General features: G+C 42.4%; 3 protein-coding genes across 3 annotated transcripts in view; 1 reads left to right on the top strand and 2 right to left on the bottom strand.

Annotated features, from left to right (window-relative positions):
• LOC307035543 (uncharacterized protein) overlaps nt 1-17,258 on the bottom strand; it is a 234,091-nt gene that overhangs the window by 139,610 nt on the left and 77,223 nt on the right. The window lies entirely within an intron of this gene.
• myo7aa (myosin VIIAa) overlaps nt 1-17,258 on the top strand; it is a 116,252-nt gene that overhangs the window by 80,720 nt on the left and 18,274 nt on the right. Inside the window, exons 21-39 of the mRNA XM_079673771.1 lie at nt 2,078-2,172; nt 2,338-2,422; nt 2,605-2,823; nt 3,418-3,525; nt 3,762-3,971; nt 6,628-6,834; nt 7,387-7,563; nt 8,608-8,697; nt 8,780-8,907; nt 9,588-9,714; nt 10,219-10,338; nt 10,430-10,603; nt 11,103-11,330; nt 11,908-12,075; nt 13,073-13,190; nt 13,412-13,538; nt 14,240-14,409; nt 16,322-16,512; nt 17,131-17,255. Of these exons, the coding sequence (XP_079529897.1) occupies nt 2,078-2,172; nt 2,338-2,422; nt 2,605-2,823; nt 3,418-3,525; nt 3,762-3,971; nt 6,628-6,834; nt 7,387-7,563; nt 8,608-8,697; nt 8,780-8,907; nt 9,588-9,714; nt 10,219-10,338; nt 10,430-10,603; nt 11,103-11,330; nt 11,908-12,075; nt 13,073-13,190; nt 13,412-13,538; nt 14,240-14,409; nt 16,322-16,512; nt 17,131-17,255 (2,867 nt within the window). The remainder of the gene's footprint in view (nt 1-2,077; nt 2,173-2,337; nt 2,423-2,604; nt 2,824-3,417; nt 3,526-3,761; nt 3,972-6,627; nt 6,835-7,386; nt 7,564-8,607; nt 8,698-8,779; nt 8,908-9,587; nt 9,715-10,218; nt 10,339-10,429; nt 10,604-11,102; nt 11,331-11,907; nt 12,076-13,072; nt 13,191-13,411; nt 13,539-14,239; nt 14,410-16,321; nt 16,513-17,130; nt 17,256-17,258) is intronic.
• The window catches only part of LOC307035547 (glycerophosphodiester phosphodiesterase domain-containing protein 4-like), a 67,646-nt gene continuing 63,511 nt past the window's right edge, over nt 13,124-17,258 (bottom strand). Inside the window, exon 6 of the mRNA XM_079675026.1 lies at nt 13,124-13,216. The gene's annotated coding sequence lies outside the window, so the exon portion shown is untranslated. The remainder of the gene's footprint in view (nt 13,217-17,258) is intronic.

The following is a 17,258-nucleotide window of genomic DNA, read 5'->3' as shown; positions in this document are numbered from 1 at the left end:
ACAAGAATATAACTTGCCGTGATTGCTGAGTCAATAGGTAGTGCCGTTACCCGGTCTAGATGCATACTGAGTTCTTCAGATTTTAAATGCGGTATTTGAGTAAACTTTAGCTGAGGGATTACTAAATCATGCTGTTTGTACTTCACACAATCAGCAGAGACTTCCTGCCTATTGTAATGCAGGGGCTATGACATTTATGTAAAGGAATGCGCCTTGATATTGGGGGTAAAACAAGTATAATCTGATACATCCCTTTATAGCAGGCATGGGCAAACTAAGGCCCGCGGGTCATATACGGCCTGTTGGGCTTTTTAATCCGGCCTGCAGAATATTGGTACAAAATTGTCCAAATTATAGTAAAGACCGCATACATTTTGTCTTTTTCCTGCAATACCCGGCATTTCAGTTGATCTCACTCGATGGCGCACTCTAGACACAATTGACCTTTGATGGAGTCTGGCCCCACTCGGCAACCCGGCAAGATTTAAGAACCAAATACGTCACGCTTACATTGAAGGGGGTCGAGATTAACTTGAGCAATAACAGTTCATGTCGAGTACAGCGAATACAAGTTGTAACAAGCAGTAGCGCTAAGCAAAGTGACTAGAACGCGACCACACACTTATAAAAAACACTTGTATAAAGTCAGGCAACACTAACCAGGCATAGTTTGATTCTGTTTATTTTACCTTACTTTAATAACCATCCGTTCACTGTGATTGACCATTGTGAAGAGGCAGACGTTTTCCTTTTTTTTTTTGTATTATTGCAACTATCGGATGCAATCAATACATGGGCTGCATGTGGCCATCACAAGTAAAATCATGACGAAAACTACGCCAGTAAAATATGCGTGTAGAAAACGGCACAATATGATAACCAGTAAGTAGTCAACATAGTCTGATTAGCTTCGGTTGCTATGCTAACATCACCTGCAGAATGTCAGAGAAACTTTCATAACAGCGTTGTGATGCCAAACAGCTTTCAGACTAAAACACATTCACTGATGGGGATGGGGGATATTTATCAACTGCTTGTGACAGTCGGACAGTGAAGACTTTCCAGCGGCCGCTGCCGTGAGTTAACAGCAGACTAAACTCCGGTGGAAGAGCAGCGCTGCAGCAGGCAGTAAAGCAGCTGAACCACATTAATAAACAATGCACCACGGCACTCTGGAGAAAGGTATAAGGTTGGAGAAGTAGTTCTTTAATTTAATCTACTTTTGTATGATTAAAAACTACCCGACGCAGTCCTCTATTGATGTTGTTGTGAGCGGTGTTGCGGAGAAAATCAGCGACGTAAAACGCCGTGTGGGTCATAAGAAGGCACGTAAATGGTTACGTCATGACGCAAACGATGACGCAATAATTCACCTTTGAACCTAATTCACCTTTGAACCTGCATCTGTAACTCTGAGTGGACCAAAAAAAAGAAAAGTCGACAATGTTAATGAGGAGTGGACAGCTAAATATTTTCCGACCGAAGTGCGATATAAGGCTGTATGTCGTATTTGCCAAGAAACCGTTGCTGTTTTCAAAGAATGCAATATCAGCCGCCACTTTCCCACCATCTGCTACTGGCCCGGCCCGTCTGTCAAATTTTAAGACTCATAGTGGCCCCAGAGCCACAAAAAGTTTGCCCACCCCTGCAGCCTACATTGAGTTTTGAGTTACACCCAGTATTTAACTCAAATTATAATTTCTTTGTTATTCTCTAAACGTTTGCACAAAGTTGCACATTAAATTACATTTGGAATATTTGAGTGTTGCTGACAAATCAAAAATACTGTTAACAGTTTTGTGTGTTTAAAATAATGAGTCCATACAAACGTGTGACAGCTCGTATCTTCAATACTTTAATCTTTCCAGAGGGTAAACCCCCATGGCGCTGAATTAAACAAATAAATAGTTTTTGATAATGGATGATCATCCCTGTACAGTTATCTGTACAATAAGTACATCCAGAAACAACTCAAAAAATGTGTTTGTGTTTGTGACAGCCTCAACTTAAGGACCCAAAGCAGCAGAGGGTGCGTTTTGTTGTTGTTTCTCTTTATTAGCTCTCTCTCTTTGTGTAGGATCACCACGACATGCTGCTGGAGATCGAGAGAGACAAAGCCATCACAGACAAGGTCATCCTCATCCAGAAGGTGGTTAGAGGATTCAAGGACAGGTAGGTTTTCAGAACCAGTCCTTCCATGAAACTGGAAATTGACCCATCCAGATGTGTCACTCTCCAAAACCACTGATCAGCTTTTGATTCGTAGTTGGTGATAAACTGTTGACATCTCAAGATTCAAACAAAAGTCATTTCCGATCTGTAACTTCCTTTCATCAGATCTAACTTCCTGAAGATGAGGAAGTCAGCTGTGTTGATCCAGAAGACATGGAGAGGGTATCAGTGCAGGAAGAACTATGGAGCTGTGAGAGCCTCTCTGTTATTGCACACACACACAACCAATCACATATTACAAAAGTGTAAACAGAAGTTGAGCATTCAGGTCAACGTCGTGCTTGTCATCACATCATGATGATTGTGATGCATTAAAAGGATGCATTAAAGGGAAAATATATCTTTCTTCTTCTCTTGTCTCTGTCTCTGTAGATGCGAGCAGGTTTCTCCCGCCTCCAGGCTCTGGTTCGTTCCAGGAAGTTGTGTGCGTCGTATCACGTGGCCCGCCAGCGAATCACAGGCTTCCAGGGGCGCTGTCGTGGCTTTTTGGTGCGCCGCGCGTTCAGGCACCGGCTGTGGGCCGTCATCACCATCCAGGCCCACACCAGAGGTATGATCGCACGCCGGCTCTACAGGAGGCTGAAGGGAGAGGTGAGCACACACACATGCACATCTACATTGGAAATAATTACATTTACCCAAGTATACTGCACTAATGAACCATTTTAAAGTGGTGCAGTGTTTTTGAAATACCTGCCTGCTCCACACAGAAGCTAGCAGTCTGCTGGATGAACCAACTCACAGTCAGTTTGAGAACATGCCCATGACTGAATCCTGAACATTTGATCTTGTTGTTTATAGTCTGACAGTAGCTAAGAGTTATGTAAATCTTTAGTGAGATTATAAATCAGTCCTTTATTACTAATTTGTGCAATTCTTCAAGGCATTTGTTAATTCATTTGTACCGTTTTCTTATATTTTTCTCTAATCAGGGGTTTTCTTTTGTTTTTGTGTTCAAGTGATTACTTCATTCTTTCCCTGAAGCTATTGTTCTCATCATCACTCCATTTGAACCTGCCCCCCCCCCCCCCCCCCCCCCCCCCCCCCCCCAACACTCTTGGCTGGATTCGCTTCTTGTTTCATTCTAATGTTGGACTGAGATGTCAACAGAACAAGCAGCTTGAGTCGGTGTTGGTGGTTGACTAGTCGTTCTTTCAAACAGTGTTTTGTCTCTTCGCCCTTCAGTACCGCAGGCGTCTGGAGGCAGAGAAGATGCGTCTGGCGGAAGAGACCAAACTGAGGAACCAGATGTCTGCGAAGAGAGCGAAGGCTGAAGCTGAGCGCAAACACCAGGTGGGAGATCAACCCAGATCGCTCTTGTTTAAACAAAACTCCTGTTTATTTATCGTCTGAGAACAAGCTGTAATGCCTTTTGATTGGTAGTGCAGGATATGTTTCTTTGTAGAAGATTCTACAGGTCTTAGAAACCAGGTTACCAAACAATGGGATCAGACATGGCTATTTGAATTGATATGCTGGTGATTCCTGCTTCTTCTTATCTTCTATCATCGGTCTTATGACTTCACCAGGAGCGCCTGGCCCAGCTGGCCACAGAGGACGCAGAGCGGGAGAAGAAGGAGAAGGAGGAGGCTCGCAGGAAGAAGGAGATGGTTGAGCAGATGGAGAAGGCCCGTCTGGAGCCCGTCAACGACTCCGACATGGTGGACAAAATGTTCGGCTTCCTGGGGACGACCGCCTCTTTCCCCGGACAGGAGGGACAAGCCCCCGCCGGCTTTGAGGTGAACATGACACACTTTCCTCTCCCTCCGCAAAATGAAAACAAACTATAAATTGCATTATGATTTTGCTGACAATGACATTTTTTTAAATTAATAAAATAATTGTAACTCTTTGTTATTATTGATCTGCTAATAATTAACCTCATTGTTTTCTTTGTATCTAATGTCTTCAAAATCTAATAAAAACATTTATTCAAATGCATGCATTTCCTATTTTGTTCTTTTCCTAGTTTCCAAGCCAACATGTTTCACTTTCAGTCTTTAAACTGTGTTTAAAGGATTTGAAATGCCTTTCGCCTTAATATTTAGTTTCAATTTGTTCTATTTTATTATAATGTTCTGTATTGTTTCTCGGTATGGTTAGGTTATGTATGCATTTCAGTGTTTCCCCTATGTTTACTGCCTTGGCAGGGTGCTGCTCGGGTACCCCCCCATATTGAGCTATTGGTGTGAGTCTAACATTAAACAAGCAGTCTGCTTGTCATACATTGCTGTCGATACATTTTAAGAGGCAATTTGTTGAGTAACTGCCGCTAAATGCCGGTAGCATCAAGCTAGCAAATCCTGCATTAGCCTCACATCAACAGGTGTAGACAGAACATCCAATTATCCTGAGCTAATTTACTGAATAAACCAACTCACATCTCCTGTCTTTTTTTTCACCCAACTCATTAGACCAGCGGTTTTCAAAGTGTGAGGCGCGCCTCCCCTGGGGGGCGCCAGAGCTTCAGGGGAGGCGCAGCGTGAGACACAAAAGAACGAGAAAAAGACGAGTAAAGTGACACTTGCCCACTTGTGGCTGTCTGTGGAGACCTAGTTCCCCCACCTCGCCAAAAAGGCTGTAAAAGTGCTCATTCCCTTCACCTCCACCTACCTGTGTGAGTGCAGGTTTTCCGCATTGACTTTGATCAAAAGCAAGTACCGGTAAAGGCTGCAGCCAGAGTATGATCTGCGTTTATTCCTTTGTGCATCAAAGACGCAGACTCATTGTTCCCACAAAAGTAGGGGTCAGTGTAATAAGGAGGCAAAGTTGACGTTCAGTGTGTTGCCGGGAGCATATAAGGATTTATCCACCATGTAGAAAATGTTAAAAAAAATATGTCTTGAGAACATGGCGTGCGGAAATATACGGGTCGTGCTGCAGCTAGATGTGCCTGTCCTCTGTAAGAAGGTGTCGGCGACTGACATGCAAGAAAGAACGGCTGTCCACAGGCTGTTCCAACTTTAACAACTTTATTAACTTCCAGGGTAGTGAATTGAACATGCAATTGTAATTGGGTGTGTGGTATATTTTCATGCACGGACACGCATGTTCCACAACACACAAACTGAACAACACTCAATTTTCCGATCGCTACCAGTGTCCTTGCGATCTTGTTATAATAACAAGTGCACGTTACTGATGCAATATGGTTGAGACCATTCGGACTTATTCTAGAGGGGTGCAAGGAATAGTCCATGTAGTGGGGGAGTTTCATACAATATGTTTAAAACATAAAAATAAAAAGGTTTAAAAAAGTTATTGTTTAATGTTTTAAGGAGGTGACGCTACTCAGCCAATCAAATTGGTGCAGTCAGCACGATAGATTCAAACACACACACACAGAGACGAGACAAGAGGAGAGAAACAGTCGGAGTAATTTCAAATGGCGGAAGGTAGACAGCGAAAACAGAGCATTTAATTACATTTTCTCTTACTGGACCTCTTTGAAATGCAATTGAATACCCCTGCATTATAGCAACAACAACAATAATAATAATAATAACAGCAATAATAATTGGGAGGGGGGGCGCGGCTGTTCTTATGTTCTCGGAGGGGAGGCTCACCGACCCACACTTTGAAAACCCCTGCATTAGACTATTCTTCTGCTGGCGTTTCATTGTTGTTTTCTGTCAAATTCAATACTGTAGTTCAAAACCGCGGTACCTGCTCACCATCTGTGAGCTATTTTTAGAATGCGCACGCTACGTTCGTTGTCGCGTTCGCGCGCGCCCACCCGGGCAGGCTGTGTGTCCTTCTCCCGTGACGATAAAGGCTTGAGATGAAAAAATAATAATAAACGAATTTGAAACTGGGGGGGGGACACAAACGGGCAGACAGCAGAGCGCGGGGCAATAATGCAGATTTGTTTGACTTTTTTACACTTTGTTGTTCTCCTCATTTCTTCCGCTCGGAGCTGAGCCCCTTCCTTCAGAAACAGAGCGGGGGGAGAATGTGAATACGCAAAGCAGTGGACACTGAAGCATGCACAGACATTGGATAAATAACATAGGCGTTTAGTTGATTTAATAAAAGAGCACATGTTCAATGTGAAAAGTGACCGTAGATAGATTACTTTAGTTGCAATTTGGCGCCCCGCCAAGACAATGGTAGGGGAAACACTGCATTTGTATACTTGATGATACTTTGAGTAGAGATATAGAGGGGTTATGTATGCATGTTGTCTGGTGAGGAGGAAGGACAAGAAATGTCCTGTATCTGGAAGTGGGAAAATGTATGTCCAGTAATCGTTTTGGAGAGTCTAACCGTTGAATTATTAGGTGCCCTGTATTCATAATTATCTTGAGCTTGTCAGATGAATGCTTCATCACGAGGAAGAGTCTTATTGGAAATAATTTTAAGCACCAAAGACTCAGTCTGGATGTGTCTTTGCAGGACCTGGAGCGGACGCATCGGGAGCTGCAGGAGGAGGACCTGGACGAGGCTCTTCCTCTGCCCGAGGACGATGAAGAGGAGGATTTATCGGAGTACAAGTTCGCCAAGTTTGCCGCCACCTACTTCCAAGGCACAACCACACACACATATGTTCGACGGCCGCTCAAACAACCTCTGCTGTTCCACGACGACGAGGGAGACCAGCTGGTAGGTGACCTTTGACCTCTGACCAGCCTGCAATTTGATACTACTATAAATACAAGAACCATAACCAAAACAACATTTAAAGGAGTAATTGGTTCAGCTTTGTAAAGATGCATTTTTATAGCTGATATAAGAAGATTTTAAATAGTTATTTAGCTTTTAGTAGGGGAACTATTTCGACACATAAATGAAACCATTACTTTACATTTCTAACTGTACAGTAAGATTGTGAAACATTATAATACATCTGGAAAGTTACTAAAGCTGTCAAATGAGACAAAAGAAGTGCAGTTTAAAGGACAATATTTGGATGTACTAGAGTAGAAGTATACAGTTACATAAAATGGAAATACTAAAATAATGTACCTCAAATGTGTACTTGTGTAAAAGAAAGTATTATTTCATTGCACCACTAAGGTAACAATACAATTTGAAGTCAGTGATTCTTTAAATGTGTTTATTTTCTCCACCAATAGCAAAGATGCAACTAGCACAACATTCATATTTCATGTGATGAACTGATAAATAAATATATTTGTTCCATGTCCCGGCCAGGCGGCTCTGGCGGTGTGGATCACGGTGCTGAGGTTCATGGGAGATCTGCCGGAGCCAAAGTACCACACAGCCATCAGCGATGGAAGTGAGAAGATCCCGGTCATGACCAAGATCTACGAGACGCTGGGAAAGAAGACGTACAAGAGAGAGCTGCAGGCGCTGCAGGGGGAGGGGGAGGTGAGGCAGGGAGGTGGGAGGGGAGTGGTTTATAAGCAGGGTTCGAGTTATAAACTGGGGTCTTTAAAACTAACGTGCGCGCACGCATTCGCACGCATGCAAACACCACACACACACACTCAAACACACAAACACACACACACACACACACACACACACACACACACACACACACACACACACACACACACACACACACACACACACACACACACACACACACACACACAGAGACACACCAGCGACACACCAGCAGCCCTCTACTTGCTACAAGCTTAAATAGGAAAAGGTTAAACTACGCACACACACATCATCTCGGCTCGCACGGCACGCTCACAGGAATAGATTGCGCAATAATTTATTGCGCACCTTGGAGGTGAAGTGCAGGCATATTGTCATCAAGAGATGCGTAGTTCTTTTGGAAAACATGTTTTTCTTTTAGCCTATTTACCTCGTTAACGTAAATAATACTCATTACATTGACACATTAAAAAATAAAAATAATGGTTTTTGGTAATAAGACACACAGATGTATGATTTCACTGCTTCATGGAAGCTCAGACCCATATCAGACCCCTCCTTATGGGAGCTCAGCTCCTATTGGCTCCCACATAACTCAAACCCTGTTTATGAGGAGGGTATCAATGATTAACTGGAGCCGCTCTGTGTAGTGCTGCCTCTTCTGCTATATATAACCCTTTGGATATACTCGCACACACAACACATTTACCTCTTGTCCCCATTCTAAAAAGTAAAATACATTTAGTTTCTCCAAAGATATTGAATATCAGGGTGAAGGTCATTCATCAACTTTCTTATACACTTTCAAGCTTTTTAAAGTTTATAACCTTGAGATATATAATTCATTTTATATAAATAATAATGATTTTCTTTGTGATATCTGCTTTGAGTTGTGAAAAATGTGAAGAATGTATTGTACCTCTCCTAGGCCCTCGACTTTAGTCTGAGAGTGTGTATTGCGTATGCATGTTGTGTGGTGCCAGCAGGAGCATCTGTTAGTCTCTGATCTGTGTCTCTCTGCAGACGCCTCACTCTGACAGCCACAAAGAGAACAGCACCCGGCACAAACTGGTGTCCCTCACCCTGAAGAAGAAGTCCAAGATCACTGAGGAGGTGAGGGAAACGTCCTCTCTGACGGGGTCATCTGTAGGTGTCAGGTAGCAGAATGACAAAAGTAAAGTTTGATTCTATTCAGGTCACAAAGCGCCTACACGATGGTGAGTATGGTCTCCACGGCAACAGCATGCTGGAGGACAGGCCAACATCCAACCTTGAGAAACTTCACTTCATCATCGGCAACGGGATCCTGAGACCAGCACTGAGGTACACACACACACACACACACACACACACACACACACACACACACACACACACACACACACACACACACACACACACACACACACACACACACACACACACACACACACACACACACACACACACACACACACACACCCACACTGTGAGGCTGTAGTTGCCCAAATGTACACATAAACGTTGCTCTTCAGTGATCGACTTGTGAAATATGTGTTCACTCATTGAAGGATAATAAGTCATTTCCTGTACTGTATGTTGGTAGTTCAATTTGAGACATTTTTGTGTAAAATAGACATAGGTGCCTCATGTTTAAAATCTAAATGCGACACTGGTCTATTTTGACGTTGCACTGTTGAGCCAGTTTTATTGTTTTAAGTACATTTTAATCACTTTCCAACGTGTTTGTCAGTTGGAAATTAGATTCTACATACAGTATGTATCTGTCTGTATATTTGTATATACACTGTATACATGTAGATTTAATATGACCTCTAACCTGATGCGTGTGTGTGTGTGTGTGTGTGTGTGTGTGTGTGTGTGTGTGTGTGTGTGTGTGTGTGTGTGTGTGTGTGTGTGTGTGTGTGTGTGTGTGTGTGTGTGTGTGTGTGTGTGTGTGTGTGTGTGTGTGTGTGTGTGTGTGTGTGTGTGTGTGTGTGTGTGTGTTTCTGTGTGTGTGGCAGGGATGAGATCTACTGTCAGATCTGTAAGCAGCTGAGTCAGAACCCGTCTAAGAGCTCTCACGCTCGCGGCTGGATCCTCATCTCTCTGTGTGTCGGCTGCTTCGCCCCGTCAGACAAGTTTCTCAAGGTCAGGACACTTTTTCATTTTATTATCAATTTAAATATACAGAAGGGAGACATCCTAAAAAACATATTTTCTTATCACTGTCGGGTCTTTTTTTTAATTGATCCTCTACATCTACAATTCAAGAGGTTTACCTTTTTATAGCTTAATAAGGGTATATGCAGGAATCATTACCATTCATTTATTATCTTTTAAAACCCACGCACTATTGGACAAAGTGTAAAGCCCTTACAGAGTGTAAAACCCTTATTATGGGTCGAATGGTGGAGATTATTGAGCAACCAGGACCACATTTTTAAGTTAAGAGTGTGAATAGACATGAATATCTTTGTGAGATCATCTGGCCTCAGCTGTGGTGTTGAGCCCCAGTCTTAGCCCTGTATTTCCCAGTCAGCCACATATGCCGTCTGAATGCTACCTCAGGAATTCATCTTATTTTCGGTTGTGTTGTTTGCTATTTGTATGTTTACAATTTACAGCTTTTGTGTTTTGTATTTTTACCTCCAGTACCTGAGGAACTTCATCGGCAGCGGGCCGCCGGGCTACGCTCCGTACTGTGAAGAGAGGCTGAGACGGACATTTGTCAACGGGACGAGAACACAACCTCCGTCCTGGCTGGAGCTGCAGGTACACACACCCATCAGAGTTATTTAGGAAAATAATGTATAGACGTAAAATGAAAGATAGTGGAAACATTAAGTTCTGGAATATTTTCCAGGCCACCAAGTCGAAGAAGCCCATCATGCTGCCGGTGACGTTCATGGATGGCACGACCAAGACGCTGCTGACCGACTCGGCCACCACAGCCATGGAGCTCTGCAGTGCGCTGTCTGACAAGATCAACCTGCGGGACCGCTTTGGCTTCTCTCTCTACATCGCTCTGTTTGACAAGGTGGGCCTCGAAACCTTAAGCCCCCTCCGGTCAAAACATCTATTTGTTCTCACCAGTGTGGAATGAACAACTGAAGCCAGGCACTCTCTGAGAATGGACGTTTCATTGAAGCAGGGTTCAACTAGGTTCAACAAATCTTTGAAGATATTGTATTATTATAGGTTGTTTTAAAATATATATTTAAATTAGGAAGAAGGAGTGTAAGTTAACTAACACATTTTAACCTTAGCAATTTAACTTTTGTTGAAAAAAAAACAGATAGCAATTATTTTTCAGTATATTTATGAGTGATTTAACCCTTACACATATATCATATATACTGAAGAATTAAGACAAAATGTTCTCACTGGCCAAGTAAAACTGAAACTACAATGTTTTGAATATGTTTATTGATACATTTTGTATGACAGTTAAACATATCATACCATTTAGCACTGGAGGAACTAACCCAGCAGTAAACCCAGGTAGTCTCGGCCTCAGCAGTGATGAATCTTTGCAGGTCTCGTCTCTGGGGAGCGGGAACGACCACGTGATGGACGCTGTGTCGCAGTGTGAGCAGTACGCCAAGGAGCAGGGCGCCCAGGAGAGGAATGCCCCCTGGAGGCTGTTCTTCAGGAAGGAGATCTTCACGCCTTGGCACAACCCCGGGGATGACCAGGTCGCCACCAACCTCATCTACCAACAAACCGTCAGGGGGGTGAAGTTCGGAGAGTACCGCTGCGACAGGGTGCGTCCTCATTTCTTTGATTGAGGCTTATTCACTTTGTGGCTGAGAGAAAAGGAGATTGATACAACTCTCATGGCCGCTTAGTATGAAGCTAGACTCAGCATCCAGGTAGCTTAGCATAAAGACTTGAACTATGGGAGCTAGCTTGGCTCTATCACACATTATGAGAGAGTTCCTCTAGCTCTCAGAAGACAACAAATAAGGGTTTCCTACATTTTGAATTATCCCTCAAATTAGCTTTCCAGAATATAAACTAGGGCTTAATAGTAGTCCTCTTTCTTTTTTAAATGTATATTAAAGTGTCTAGTTGACTTCGTCACTTAGGAAATGTTTTATTTGTTTAAAAGGGCATCTTGAATACATCATGAAACAACATATAAGAATAAATAAACACAACATAATAAATATGTAAACCGTGCACCAGAAAGAACCCAGGCATTGATCTAAAGTACTAAGTTCTCTTGACCTACATTCCCCTTGCCTTCACAGTGTTGTTTGGTTTCAGTTAGTTGCTGCTCTATTATAGGATGATGTGTCCGAGCTTCCTCCCCTACAGTGTGTCTGTCTGTGTCCTCAGGATGACCTGGCAGAGCTGGCCTCTCAGCAGTATTACGTAGATTACGGTTCAGAAATACTCCTGGAGCGCCTGCTGAGCCTCATCCCCTCCTACATCCCAGACAGAGAGATCAGCACCTCCAGGACGGTGGAGAAATGGGCTCATTTAATCATGGCCGCTCACAAGAAGGTGGGAGCAGTGTCCTGCAGTTATCTCACAGGTTCAGCCAGGCTGCCAGGAAGCTCTTTCAGAGCTATGGTTCAGACTGGAACTTAAACTTAGACAGACTTAAACTTAAACCCAGAACTGATCAAATGGATTACTGTGAAATGTTAACATCATGTTTTCTCAGAGGAGAAATCCTACTCTCTTATAATTTCATCCAGAAGTTCAGGCAGCTTGTCTTGTCAATGAAATGTCTGCTTACATGTTGAACCCAGATAGGGAACATACAGTAACGTTACAGCTGCTGAACCACACAGAGCAGCCAGCCGTACCACTGTGTTCTTGTGAGAGAGGAAATACATTTTGCTTCATAGGTACGTGAAGATATACCCAAAAATATATCTTATCGTTTTCGGCTCACAGGGAAGTTATTTTTTGATGCAAGCTAGTACTCATCAAAGGTATCTTTTTGAAATATTAAAACGTTTGCTTGACAGAAAAAAGGCTGGATTTGTTAAACTTCAGTGGTTTCAGATTAATTCATTGATTTTTATTAAGATAAGATAAGAGGTACTTTATTGATCCCAAATTGGGAAATGTTTGCGTTGCAGCAGCATAACAAGCAAAACAAGGTATTGTACATAAGTAGACATTAAAGAGTAGAAATAAACAATACTAGAAATGTAACTAGAATTAAAGCAGCATTAAAAAGTAGAAAATATACAGTAGACTGTGAAGATAAAACATCTATAAACTCTGACAATAAAACATTATTAAATGAGAGGAAAATGCAAGAAAGGTATAGGCTCATGTAAGGATGTCATTAAAGCAAAAATATCTAAACTTCAAATAAAAGTGTCTCATTTAAATCCAACATAATGCTAACAGTTTCTTCATATTCAGTAAACACTTTTTGATGCCACACTGTACATATTGGAGCTATGTCCATCGGCAAATGAAACATCTTATCTCTCCTTCTTTGAACATATTAAAAGAGGAAACTTTTCTCCATGTTTCTCAGGGCATCTACACCCAGAACAGGTTCGACCCTCAGAAGGTGAAGGAGGAGGTGGTGGACTTCGCTCGTCACAAGTGGCCTCTGCTGTTCTCTCGCTTCTATGAAGCCTTCAAGTTCTCAGGTGAGAATCTGCAGCCTCGTTCACACCTGACCACAGATACAGCAACAACAAAGAGAGAACAGTTTATCTCATTCAAGAGGAGCTGTCATTGGCAAATACATTCTTAGATATCAGGCTCTATCTTCCAGCACTCATTTCATATTTACAAAAAGACATCAATAACATCAATGAGAAATAGATTAAAATAATAAATACATTTAAATATGACTCCTCTGTCTCAGGTCCCACTCTGCCTAAAAACGACCTGATCGTGGCCGTCAACTGGACCGGGGTTTACTTTGTGGACGAGCAGGAGCAGGTCCTCCTGGAGCTGTCCTTCCCAGAAATCACTGCAGTCTCTAGCAGCAGGTGAGGCATGCTGGGAGATGTAGTCAATAAACAGTTTACGTGCTCCTTTGGAAACTCTTTCCGTCCTTTGTCTTCCTGCTATCTCTTTCTATGTTTCCCTCTGTCTGTCACTTGCTTGTTTCCAATTCTTCATGTTTTTATTATTTTACTTTATTTCCTTTACAAATTGTCTCCCCCTAGCAATTCCTCCCCTTTTTCTTTATTCTTTTAACAAAAATGTGTTTTTGTTCAAATAAGTTTTTAACAAATGCAAAATAAAGAGATTTGTTGTAAAAGACCGGCAGTCAGTTTCCTACAGAAAGCTATTCACTTTTTTAACCATGACATCATGGCCCTTTAACCTTAACAAGGTAGTTATCTGCTCCTAGTACTAGACTCCTGGTACTAGGATGGGTTAGAAGTTAGAACACATTCCACTGTGTGCTATGTGCTCTGCGTGTGACCATTAAAGAGGGGTTCATCCCTCCCAATACATATATTTCTTTATAACAAACCATGTTACAATAACTACTGACTTTTCCCAAACCTTAACCAAGTTTGTGCCTAAACCTAATCAGTCCTTCATTGCAGCTGGTCGGATAAGAAAACCTTTTATATTTGAATTGAACAGTTTTGGAATGATGCTGACCTGCTGTAAAGAAAATGCTGATATTAGTCACATAGGTGATGATAATCAAAATATTATCTTGTCTTTCTTTCAGGGGAGGGAAGCTACAGAGTCAGAGTTTCACTCTAGCAACAATAAAAGCAGACGAGTACACCTTCAACTCCAACAACGCAGAGGACATCCGTGACCTTGTGGTGACCTTCCTGGAAGGTCTCAGGAAGAGGTCCAAGTTTGTGGTCGCGCTGCAAGACAACCCCAACCCCCGTAAGTCCTGAATGGGTGGAGTGAATGTTTTATTATTTTGTGTTTCCTTAAAATCCAAGAACTGAATAGGAAGAGTCAAAGTTCATTTAATCTACAGAAATGTCAAAACATCCTTTTAAGTCTGTTTCAGATTCCTATAGATTATTATTATAAAGAGTAAATTCAAACAGGGTGCGTTCACGCCTGCCTTGTATAGTCCGGTTGAATCGAACCCTGGTGCGTTTAGCCGTTTGGTGCGGTTCATTTGGGTCGGTGTGAACACAGTCCGAGACCTCTTAAGTGAACTAAACAACCGGACTCTGGTCCGCTAAAATAGGTGGTCTCGGAGCGCTTGCTTGCGAACTCTGGAGCGGTCCATTGCTGGTGTGAACGCAGTCCGCACCAAAACAAAGGAAGCGCAGTATTTACGCGGATATCTTCAAAAATCTTTAGCGAAAGAGTCTTTCAAGACATCCGCGGTTGTTTAGTTAAAGAGTAAAGCAGAATTAAGTGTTGAACAGTGTTGTGTAAAGTAAACATTCTCCGTCAGCTACATAAAAGTAAGTACACCTGTCGTCAGTGAAACGCCCCTCCTTACTGCAGAACGTCTCTCATGGATAATGTGCAGCGGCGCGGTCATTATGGGGAAAAGAACACCGACAGGCTGATCAGGAGCCCGATGCGAAGCGGAGGGATCTAGATCGGCATGAAGGTATTCTTTTCCCCATAATGACCAAGTCGCTGCACATTATCCCGCTTATTACATGACCACATTCTCAACAAAGTAACGACATGACTCCCAATATTAATTGAAAGGCTTTTTTGGATTTAGAAAATGATTTTATTGATTAAAAAAATTGTTGTATTGATTTAAATTGACATGCATCCGCAAAAAAAAATAGTCCGTTGTTACTGTTTGAACTAACGTAGCAACGGCAGGAACTGCTTCGATAGCGTTTTTGAGGAGCTTTTTGATTACAGATTTGAAAACATTGTTGCTTGCTTTAAAAGTACCACAATTCGTTCTGTCAAACCTTGGAAAGTATCTAGATATCCCTGCCCTAATGCCAAAGTAAATGGCAACTGAATATGTGTCGCCGTCTGATGTCTATGTCTGGACCGCTGCGTAAAAAGGAGGGTTTCTGACCGTTACTTCTCCGCTGTTTTCTTGTCGCTCTTGTCTTGTCAGTTAGAAAAGCAAACTGCATGCACTTTGCTTTTCAGCCAAACTGTATACAGTTCAATCGAACGGACTTCTTTGTGCAGATGTGAGCATCCTTAACAACGGTCAATAAATCCCTGACAGCGGTCTGTCTGTTCTGGATTAACAACGTGTCACGTGTTCTGAATTGACCAATCAGAATCGAGTATTCAACAAATCCGTGTAATAATGTTTTTTAACGGACGTTGTCTGATTATATAATCATATGCGCGGGCCGCTAGTGTCTGTTGATCTCCAGATTAACAGCAGCATGAGAATAACCATGCTCCATGGCGGAGGCTCCACTAGAAATTGCCGGGATTTGCGTTTTTACCCCCTTAATATCTGACCAATGGTCTGGCATTTCCGAGCACATGACTTGTGTTTAAAGTTTGTAGTCCGTTTGAGTTTTGCCCGTGTGAACGCAAACCGAACCTTCTGAAAAATGAAACAATGTAACAAACTGTGGTCTGGTGCGCAGCAGAGAGCGGACTATTAGGTGTGAATGCACCATTGAAAGCAGAGCACTCGCTGTACACACACACACACACACACACACACACACACACACACACACACACACACACACACACACACACACACACACACACACACACACACACACAGAGACACACTGCCCCTGTGTGCACATAGGCACTCATACTTCTCCCCTGAGTACACATACAGTAGGTAGAGTACAGTAGTAATCAGTAATATTATTTTTTCTACAAGTTGGGGAGGAGTCCACCTTCCTCAGCTTCCTGAAAGGAGACCTGATCCTGTTGGACCAGGACAGTGGAGAGCAGGTCCTCAACTCTGGTTGGACACACGGTGTCAACGGACGGACCAATCAGAAAGGAGATTTCCCAGCTGACTGTGTCTATGTCCTGCCATGTATGACCCGACCGCAGCAGGAAATAGTGGTGAGAAAAAACACAAACAAGCTTCTGGTGTCAGAAGGAAACTCATCTTATTGCTCTGACTTCCTCTTCTCAGCTTTTACATTCTTTCATGTTATTGACACAGCTCTGTGTTCAGGATGCTGAAAGTTGATCTGCTAAATGATCCAAATCTTTGGTATGTCCAACGTTTAGTACGTGGCAAACGCTGGAATAAAACATTAGTCAGCTGATATTTAAATCTCAGTGATCTAAAACAAAGCAAAATTCCAATCTACTGCATATTTATATAATGTGTAAACCTCACTTGTGTGCTACTAAAAACTGTTTGATTATTACAAAAATACAAGACAGCATACTTATTAAAAAGTCACATTACAGTAAGTTGTTGCTCTTTTATATTAACAGAAGGGAATTTTCCCTCTGAGCTAAGATATTAAATATTTCTCTGTACTGCGTGATGAACAAAGTGAGACACAGTATTTGTATTTCTTTTTAAACTGACATTTCAAGCATTGTGAGTGATTTCCTCTGATGACATCTGACTCTTCCTTTTTGTTTAAAGACACCCAAAGTCACCCTAAATGAAATGTTCTGTCAAATTAAAGTAATCTTATATTATAATATCACACCACTCATCAGGCGCTGGTAACCATGACACCAGACCAGCGACAGGAGTCAGTTCGGGTCTCACAGATCCTCATGCCGGAGAGCGACGACAGAATGAAACCCTACACACTGGAGGAGTTCTCCTACGACTACTTCAGGCA

The sequence above is a fragment of the Notothenia rossii genome (assembly GCF_949606895.1).
Source record: "Notothenia rossii genome assembly, chromosome: 4".
NCBI classification, from domain to species: domain Eukaryota; kingdom Metazoa; phylum Chordata; class Actinopteri; order Perciformes; family Nototheniidae; genus Notothenia; species Notothenia rossii.
Note: the sequence above shows the minus strand (reverse complement) of the source record. Positions and strands in the feature narration are given on the sequence as shown.